Raw genomic sequence first — 10,381 nt, forward strand, 5'->3', positions numbered from 1 at the left:
ATTTGCCACTCCATCAATGCAATGCCTGCGCTTCCATGTTTATTTTCTTCTTCTTGTAAAGCACTTCACTACCTTCTCGGTTTGACTGGCTTTGCTTACTCTGAAAACTCAGCCAGGTTGTCAAAAGGTCTACTTTGATCACCCTCTAGGCTGAAGGCTGAGTTAGTTCACTTGGTGCATATTTTTTAGTTAATTTACATATTTATTTACATATAGACGTGTCCACCATCTTGATTTCGCTCTTGGTGGTTTTCAATGGGGCAATTCTGTCCCCAAGGGACGTTTGGCAATGTGTGGAGACATTTTTGGTTGTCACAACATGGGGGAAACTAGAGATGCTGCTAAGCATCCTATAATGTACAGGGAAGGCCCCCCCCCCCCCCAAATAAAGACTTGTTCAGCCTCAAATGTCAATAGTGCCAATGGTGAGAAACCTTGTCCCACACCTAGCTTCTGCCTAGCTTGGCACATAAAAAGCATGCCCCTTCCCCTCCCAAAAACCACAAAACAAAACATAAGGATAAAATGATATTTTTAAGCTCAATTTCCTCTTCTATAGGTGTAATAGCTATGCCAGAAGTTTGCAAGGAAGATATGAACAGAATCTGCTACTCGCATCAATATTAATTCATACTAACAATGAAGCGCATAAATAAAATTACATACGCAGAATGGTTTGGTGTGGAAATGAATCTTAAAGATTTTGTAGTCAAAACCTTTCCTTTATAGCTAAGGAGCACCAATCTGTAAAGGCTAATGATTTGCCTAGATCATTGGTATCACATTTTAGTTTCCAGTTTAGTGGCAAACCACACTTTCAGTGCATGCATAAGAAAGGAATTAGAAACTGACTCTTGTAACAGAAATCATTATTTTTTTTTTGGGGGGGGGGGGGTTTGGCTTGTGAATACAATTTTCAAGTGTATTTATAAAATGTTCTTTAAAATAGAATACTAACAGAGCAATGATTCAGTTGAATAATGTTACCAGAAGTTTCATAGGGGTTTATTTTTAAATTACTTTTTGGCATTTATGTAGAAATGGGCAAATGTATTAAAATACAAAGTTAAACAAATACATTTTTCAATTGTAGGAGAGATATAGTCAAAATCCAGAATAACTTAAATAGTTTGTCTTAATACAAAATACCTAAGTTCCTCAAATACTAACAGGCTTCTGGAATCTATGCTGAAAATTACCTTGTAATGAATTACTCAGTTCTTCTTCTCTGCTCAATTGCTAATACATACAATAAAATTTCTTAACAAAATATAATTCAGAGGCACCATCTGACCTGACATCTCAAATTCTAATATGTTATGGCTTTTAATATGAACACCGGTATAACCAGAATTTAAACAAATTATGGAAAATAAATTAAAACATTTAGATTTTAACATCTATAGACTTTATTAGGTGTTCCTTATACAGTCATCTGGTATGTTTAAAGAGTGAGCAATCCTATAAGAGGAAATATGGTCATAACTGATTGAAGTAATAAAATCCTGAAACTAAATAACATCTCATAATTCATTGCACAGCATATATTAGATTTCATTACATCAGTATATAGCTTAGTAGTAAATTCTCCTGATGGCCATAAACCTCTAAGGTGTTGTCATCCTGAAAAATGAAGGGGAGGGAGTTGGTGAGGGTACAAAAAGGATAAATCTTCAGCTGTGAGGCGAGGTGCACTCTTAAGTTGTAAAGTTGTAGTACATCACCACCTAGTGGCAGAATTTAGTACCTTATTCTAATAAAGAGACCTTTCCCCTATATTCTTTTTTTTTTTTTTTTTTTTTTAATATTTTATTGATTTTGTACAGAGAGGAAGAGAAAGGGATAGAGAGAAACATCGATGATGAGAGAGAGTCATCGATCAGCTGCCTCTTGCACACCCCCTACTGGGGATATGCCCGCAACCAAGGTACATGCCCTTGACCGGAATCGAACCCGGGACCCTTCAGTCCCCAAGCCGACGCTCTATCCATTGAGCCAAACCGGTCCCAGCCCCTTTCCCCTATATTCTCTAGTTATGTCCCATTTACCCTTCAAGTATATTCATATCTGATACTTTAGTTACTAAAACTTATGTCACCCAAAAGGGTAAACCCATTTGCACTTCACCCACCAGACTTTCAAGTACTTAGTATAGTTTTATGTTCACCTAGCTTTTATTATTTTTTCAAATATGTTTTTATTTATTTTAGAGAAAGGAGAGGGAGAAACATTGATTGGCTGCCTCCTACACCCCCACCCTCCCACCTCAAGGGGGATGGAGCCCGAAACTCAGGCATGTACCTTGACTAGGAATCAACGGTAACCCCTGGGTTCATGGGATGGTGCTCAACCAACTGAGCCACTCTAGCTCAACTTCACGTGGCTTTTAAATTCTAAATTCTTTGGTTATTTTCTTAAAAAAAATTTTTTTTTATTAAATTATTATCTGTGTACATGTTTTACCCCCCCATCCATACCCTCCCTCCATCTTTGGTTATTTTCAAAGTCATACATAGGTCTATGTTAGCATCATCCCGTTTATGAACATAGGATTATTATGGCTATAGTGACTTTAGGCTTCGGCCCTGTTACCATTCTTATTACTGAATTCTTTAGCAAGTCAGAATGGTGCTTACCATGTGCCAAGACCTGTTCTGAGTACCTGATATATAATGAAATTGGTTGATTTCAAAACAACCCTCTAAAGTCAGTTCTATCATTAGCTCCATCCTAGAGCTGAGAAAATGGAGGCACAGAGAAGTCAAACCCAATAAGTCAATGGATTCAGATCTGGGTAGTTGTACCTAGAATTGGCTATGAATTACTACTCTATTACCGTCTACAGGATGATGAGCCAAATAGGTTATATGGAAATAACACTAATCCATCATGTATGAGATTCAGGTTTACTTGAAAAGGTCTGAGAGAGGAAAGAAACTGAAGCATTGAAATACTGGGCGGTGCTTGGTTGTCTGAGAATTTACCTCAGTTATTTACTTGTAGGTCTGATAGGGAAGCATCCTGACACAAAAGTATTCATTCTTCAACTGACCCTGATGCAAATAGTCCCTCACTAAGATGTCCCTTAACATTGTCATCGACCACGATCTTTGTATCAGTTTCTACGTGGTTTACAATACTGTTCCAAATAGGTCACAAATCTCACAAAATATTAAGCATATTAAAGAACTGCTGCCCCAAGACGATTTGCCCAGTGGTTAGAGCACTGTCCACAGACCCAAGTCTTAAGATTCGATTCCAGTCAAGGGCACATACCTTGGTTGCAGTTTGATCTATGACCCCATCTGGGTGCGTGGGGCAATCCATGTGTCTCCCTCCCTCCCTCCTACTTTCTAAAAATCAGTGGAAAAAATATCCTCGGGTGAGGATTAACGAAACAACTGTGTTTACCATAACCAAAACTTTTATATCCAAGGAAGATTTAGGCAACTCAGACCAAACAAAAAAAATTGACCTGATACAGAATAGGGTTTCAGAAAATAATCTGAATATCAGAGAAGGGGGGCTCTTAAGATATTTGTTCTAATATCTTAGCCAATTTTTAAGACCTTGTGTTCATGTTGCAAGTCAAACATAAATAAATGTCAACATATCTAATTTTGTGGAAAACATAAAATATGTGAACACATGCTTTTTAGTTTTAGGAGTTTCACCTGGCACAGAACTTTGCAGTGTTGCTCTTTGAGGGAAGATCCCACCACACACAGCAGGGGCCTGGAGAACCTGTGCAGGCTGCAGGTCCCAGGGTCCCTTTCCCACTTGCTGGGCTTCTCGGCATGCTTCCTCCACAGAAGTCATCTTAAGATTTAGGGGTGGCAATGACATCATTGAATGGTTTTTATATTAAAGTTATCATAACCTTAAAACTTCAAACTATTATTAGTATCTAACCTTTACAATATACTTTCTAACAATCATTTCAAAAGTAGAAAAGCCTCTGGGATATGGGGAGAAAATATGAGGTCTTTATATTTTTGTCTGATTTTTGTTTTCTAATACACAGGAACACATATACCTTATACAGACCCATCCAGGGCTGTATACACAATTTTAAGATAGGATGCAGACTCAATTATATTTTGAGAACTGTGATTGCAGAGGGAACAACAGGGGGTGGATCCTCTTTCTCTCAGTAACTTTTGAAGTCTGAGAGCCAGTCTGCTCAAGTGCAGTTTGCTTCAGATAAAATGATGGCACTTGTTTCCTGTTCCATTCCATTCCTGCAAGTTAGGCTCGAGAGGGGCTACTAGGCATCTTGCTAATCTGCAAATGCAGTAGCAAGGTGACTGTTCTATTTGGAAGAATATTCTCTCTCTCAGCAAATCAAGAAGTTATCCAACCTGATTAAAATGGTTTGGTAGCCCTGGTCACATGGCTGTTGGCTGGAGCGTTGTCCCATGCACCAAATAGGCTTTGGGTTCGATTCTTGGTCAGGACATGTACACAGGTTGCAAGTTCAATGCCCAGTCAGGGTGCATGAGGGCAACCAATTGATATTTCTCACATCGATGTTTTTTTCCTCTCTCTCTCATATCAATAAACATACTCAGTTGAGGAATAAAAATAAAAAAATTTAAAAAATGGCTTCTCTTAGCTTCAGGAGGCCATTAAACACTAATTGAAGAATACCTTGTAAGTTTGAAAAGAATTTATTTATTTTAATTTTATTTTTTAAAAATATATTTTATTGAATTTTTACAGAGAGGAAGAGAGAAGGATAGAGAGTTAGAAACATCGATGACAGAGAATCATTGATCAGCTGCCTCTTGCACACCCCCTACTAGGGATGTGCCCGCAACCAAAGTACATGCCCTTGGCCGGAATCACACCTGGGACCTTTTAGTCCGCAGGCTGACGCTCTATCCACTGAGCCAAACAGGTTTCGGCAAGTTTGAAAAGAATTTAACAGATAAGTAAATGCAGTAGTTATTAAAAATAAAGTTCAGAATTCAAAAACTCCAACAAAAGTTATAATAGACATTTATTTATATATTTGAAACCCAGATGGTTTTAAAGTGTGCATTTCAAGTTTAACCAACATAATTAAAATACTGAGGACAAGTGCATCCACAGATTGATTCCATGATTATTTCTTTGCCCATTCTTCTCTTTTCTTTCCTGAATAACTTATTTCAGATATGGTTCAAGGTAGAATTTATCCTAAAAAACGAATAAAAGAAAAATATCATATGCTACCATCACCATCGCATACTGTATACTTCAAACACTCAATAGGTCTTAAACAACAAAAAGTCATTGAAAATTTCATTCCCAACTTAAAAAAGTATTTTCTAGCCAACTAAGAACTGTCTGCTTTTTTAAAGTTTAAAACCCAGGAAGATATTGTAAACTTGCTTAGTGACTTTGGAACAGTCACTTCACGTTTCCGTCTTCATGTTTGTCTCTAAAATGAAGTGAACATGTGCTTTATCACCTCACCATACTGTCATAAGGACATTTATTTGTGACAACATTAAGAACCCTAAAGCCCTACACAAATGAATGTTTCTGTCTGTAATACTCAATCCTTAGTGGACAGTGTCAGACTCAGAAGCTGTCTCACCTCCTCATATTTCGTCCACTGCTCCTTAGGCAGGATCTGCTGCCGCATGGACAGGTCCAGCGCCCTCTTAATGCGAAACACCCTGTCGTTGTACAGGTTCTCGGGAAGCCTTCTGATGGCTTCTTCCACATCTTCATCCACATGGATGGTATCGTCTCGCATTAGCCCTACGATAGGAAACAGGAGAGATTAAATATGCGTCTCACAAATCAGGAATTTAAAAACAAAAATGAGTAAGATATCTTTATGACTTATAAACTTAAGACTTGGGGTGAAATATCAAGAGTTATTTATAACCAAGCTCAATGTATTTCATATATAATAATGGGTTATTTAGTGGATTATTTATAAAATGGTACTTTGGAAACAATAGACGAGCCTTTTAAAATCTATTGCCACAGAATTCACCTTTTACCTAAAACAAATTTTAAAATGTCTACCTTGTTTTTAAACACAAATAGGAAAAATCTCTACTTTCAAAGTTCACAGAACTTTAAATGCTAAGGGGAGGAGGTGGGAGAGAGAGCGTATACTAAGGAAAAAGTCCAGCTACTATATTTCAAGAACATAAATCATTTCCTCCTCAAACATTTAAGACAAGTCCATCCCTCTCTTCTCAAAATAATAAAAAATGGATGTGATTTAACATAATAAAATGTGACCTAATATTAACATCTTCTAAGGTGCACAAGCATAATTAGTTACTTTTTTGGACTCTTAATGAGTCTTTTTTGCAAAAAGACTACTCTCAGAAAAAAAGAAAAAGAAAAAAACAGGGGGAGAAAGTGCAGATACTCACCCAGTTTATTGAATCCTGCCGCATTGTAATACCATTTTCGAATACCGTCCAGCCACCGGCCTGATGCTGCAACTGAGATTGTCACACTGTTAGTTGCTACAACTCACTTATTGTACTATCCGAAATTGCTGATGGGTAAGCCACCACTGTCTGATAGTTAATGGTTAGAGAGTGCAAGCATAGGAAGGTATTTCCTTTTAACAGTGTATACTCCATATACTGTTGGTAAAAATTCCTTATTTTGTCTATGAGCAAGAGAAACTGCAGGTAAAAAAAAAAAAAAAAAAAAAAATGGGCAAGCCATGGGAAAACAGGTAAACTCAAACACCTAATGCACAAGAGATTTACAAGCATAACTACTGCCACTCAAAGGCAAGCTTGCCATTCCTGTATGTCCCCCTGCAACTGTCAGAATTAAAGGGGTAGGGTATGGGGAAGAACCTCGGAACTTCTCATTATAGTTTCAGAAACAGTTACAGGTAACAAATCTAAACTTCCCTTTCAAAGGGAGTTGGTGTTGTAAGAAAAGAAGGTAAAATGTCAGGACAGGGTGGCGATCTAAATGACCCTCATCTTCCAAAATTTGTATTTTCTGCATCACCTTTTTATTACTTGGCTACCCTCTTTAGTATTTCTGGGAGGATTCTGATACAATTACTTAGTCATTTAACCTTAAAAAGGATCAGCCAAAGAAGCCCATTTTCCACATCCCCCCAAGCTTTCCACCAAGGGAATGGATATTTGAAAACGAATGAGAAGCCAAAACCGGTTTGGCTCAGTGGATAAAGCGTCAGCCTGTGGACTGAAAGGTCCAGGGTTCGATTTCGGTTAAGGACATGTACGTTGGTTGAGGGCACATCCTCAGTAGGGGGTGTGCAAGAGGCAGCTGATCGATGATTCTCTCTCATCGATGTTTCTAACTCTCTATCCTTCTCTCTTCCTCTCTGTAAAAAATCAATAAAATATATTTTTTAAAAAAAGAAAGAAAGAAAGAAAGAAAAAACGGATGAGAAGAAAGAGGTAACGTTAAAACTCCTTGAGGAATAATATGACAGTGCCTGGTGTTTACAGGAGAAATGTGGTACAGAAGGGGAGGTAGAGAAAGCTTAAAACCGCCTTTACATTTCTGTCCTGGGTTAGACCCTTATCAAGCAAACTCCTTTCCCTCCAACCCCTCCTCCTAGTACATTGGTCTGGGCCTTTGGTAACTCTCCTGGGAAACTAAGCACCACGGATGACCGAAGAGCCAACGATCTGCAGACACGCCTGTGGAAAATCAGTTACTGGTGAGTGCCTTAGCCAGCGATGGAGAGTGATTAACGTGCACGGAACACTGGTTGTGCGCCAAGCACTGACCCGCTTGCTTTACCCAGATCCGCACGCGGGTCCCTGACGCAGAGGCACCGGTCTCACAGAAGCCCTCCCTCCAGCGGTGGAAGCCAGCGGGTCTGTCCGGCGCCAAGCACTGCGGAGGGGCAGAGCGCCTTCAATATTCGTGAGGTTAAATTTATTATAATAACGGACTCTTACGGGTCTGCCCGTCAGTGTCGCTTAGGCTGGTGAAGGAGATTATATATATATATATTATTTTAACAGCTTTGTCAATTTATACCGTCGGAGGGCAGAGATTGGCAACAAGAACAACAAAAAGGTAAAACTCTATTTGACGTTCCCGTTCCGTGTTAAATATTCCGGTAAGTTCGGCTTTCTGTTCAATAACAGGTGCTTGTCTGAGTGCCTCCCATAAATACAGATTCCTTCAAATCCCCAGGCCACGCTGAGCTCCCGGGGAAGGTACACTCGAAGCCTCCCTGTCGCCTGCGCTCAGCTCCCTCCGGTTCCCGCTTTGGGAAGCGCGAGGGGCAGAAGGCCGCCTCCAACCCCATGTCCTCCGGCCACTCGGCCTCGGTTATCAGGGTCCAGGGTCAGGTGACCAGACGTCCCGGTTTTTAACCGTCTGTCCCGCGCCCCGCGCTGTTTTAAAAAAGTCCCGATGTTTGGAAAGAATGCACAAGGTAAGGAACGGCGGGAGAACGGGAAGGGAATAGATGGATGGTTTTCGGCGGCCTTGTGGCTATTTAGCCAGGATATGAGTTTTATATTATTTTTGTTAATTTTATAATGTTAAACTTTAACAATGACAAATAGTTGTTGAGAACTGATTATCGAGAACTGCTTATCAAAGGTCGCATTGTTGATCAGTTGTTAGAATTGTGGAATACGCGCTGTCCTTACCAGGAACTAATGCTGCGACTGAACGCGGTTTTTTTCCTACGGTAAATAAAGTGTGGACGTCAGAAAAATCACAATTAAGTGTTGAGACTTTGAAAGCCGTTTTGAAATTCTTGTGAAAAATTTCATGATCTTTTTAAACGACGACAGCAATTTACTAAAAAAAAAAAAAAAAATCCACTCAATTGAGAAATATGCCAAAGAATAAAATAATACTATACCTAATTTTTAATGTATTATATTTGTAAATTGTACTTATGTCGAAATTAAAAAAAAACATATTACAATACTATTTTTACGTTCTATGAAAATTTTTGTTGCTCCATATAGACCAAATTTTTTAAAAAAATATATATTTTATTGATTTTGTACAGAGAGGAAGGGAGAGAGATAGAGAGCTAGAAACATCGATGAGAGAGTCATCGACGAGAGAGTCATCGACCAGCTGCCTCTTGCACACCCCCTACTGGGGATGTGCCCGCAACCAAGGTACATGCCCTTGACCGGAATCGAACCCGGGACCTTTCCGTCCCCAAGCCGACGCTCTCTATCCATTGAGCCAGACCGGTCTCGGCTATATAGACCAAATTTTAAGTTAAGAACCCCCCCCCCAACCCAGCCCCCGTCACCGGCGTCCCTCTTTACCGATGTTAAAATCTGGTCACCTCAGTCCAGGGCGAACGAACACCCCCCGGGGAGCATGCGTCGCGCCCACGCCCCTGCCGGCACTTGACTCCCCGTTGCTTTCGGCCGAAAGTCACCAGCTATGTCCTTGTGCCCTTGAACTCTAAGGCCAGGCGGCAGGGACGCCCAGCGCGGGCAGATGGGACGCCAGCGGGGCCGGGGCCGCCGCGGGCACCGCCACCCACAGCGGAGCCACAGCACCCAAGCCCCTACCTCGGCGGGCCGGGCTGGGGTCGCCGGGGTGCGGGGTGGGAGGGTGGGGGGCAGCGGAAGGCCGCCTTCACGCCGGACCGGAGCCGCCCCTTCCCTTCCGCCGCGGAACCAGCCGGCCCCGGAGAGAGCGCAGAGGAAGAGGAGCAAGCCGCTGCGAGAACGAAAGGTGCGGCGCAGCGATGCCCAGCAGGGAGGACCCGAATTACTTACCGGCAGGCCGGCCCGCCATCTTGACCCGACACTGAAGCGTTGCCTGCTGGGTAAGTCCCAGAGGGCGCGCGGGGTCCACAGTGCGCAGGCGCCTCAGGGGACGCCCGCGCGCAGGCGCAGTTCAGACGGCGACGTCGGGTGGCTGTCGTGAGGGCCCTTCCGCCGGCGTCCCTAGCAACGGAGTAAGTCGCTGTGCTCCGCGTGGCCTGATGGGAAAACCCCAGGGAGGAAGGAATGAGGGCGCCGTGGCCGTGGCCTGGGTTCTGTTAGTGCCGAGCTGTGAGACTTTGGGCAATGTTAATCGCGCCCTGTGCCAAGCGACGCGCTAAGCATGGGCTGGACATATTCTGGTTCAATGCTCTCATTTCATTCTAACTTTTAAGTACTATGTGTAATCCTATTGGTTGGGGAGAGGAGAAAGCAGGCTCAGAAGGGTTGTCCTGACCTTTTACTGTCTCATTGACATCTACTTTCGTGCAAACTGCTTTCCTCCCTATGCTTTTTCCTTTCCTGGTTATCAGTAGCCACCTGTGGGCAACTCTAATTATCTGTGCTTGGGAAGACAGCACTGGAAATAGTCCAAAATTACATTTGTTTTGTAGCATTAGGTGAGTAGTAGATATTACGTAAATACAGTATGTTCCAGAGACTCATTGAAC

The 10,381-nt window shown here is 41.6% G+C and overlaps 1 protein-coding gene and 1 long non-coding RNA gene across 2 annotated transcripts; one reads left to right on the top strand and one right to left on the bottom strand.

The window, feature by feature from the left end:
* Positions 1–4,512: 4,512 nt before the first annotated feature.
* Positions 4,513–4,980, top strand: LOC123652286. Its single transcript, XR_006741545.1, has 2 exons — positions 4,513–4,657; positions 4,912–4,980. It is a non-coding gene; the product is annotated as an uncharacterized LOC123652286 (long non-coding RNA).
* A 5-nt stretch (positions 4,981–4,985) lies between these two features.
* On the bottom strand, positions 4,986–9,811 carry LOC118718132 (cytochrome b-c1 complex subunit 7). The gene is made up of 4 exons (XM_036436579.2): positions 9,723–9,811; positions 6,384–6,455; positions 5,585–5,751; positions 4,986–5,181 (listed from the first exon to the last, which is right to left on the bottom strand). The coding sequence occupies exons 1-4, from the start codon at positions 9,739–9,741 to the stop codon at positions 5,149–5,151; spliced, it is 291 nt and encodes a 96-aa protein (XP_036292472.1). The 5' UTR covers positions 9,742–9,811; the 3' UTR covers positions 4,986–5,148.
* Between the last annotated feature and the right edge of the window lie 570 nt (positions 9,812–10,381).

Source organism: Pipistrellus kuhlii, unplaced genomic scaffold (genome assembly GCF_014108245.1).
Source record: "Pipistrellus kuhlii isolate mPipKuh1 unplaced genomic scaffold, mPipKuh1.p scaffold_m20_p_14, whole genome shotgun sequence".
Lineage (NCBI taxonomy): Eukaryota > Metazoa > Chordata > Mammalia > Chiroptera > Vespertilionidae > Pipistrellus > Pipistrellus kuhlii.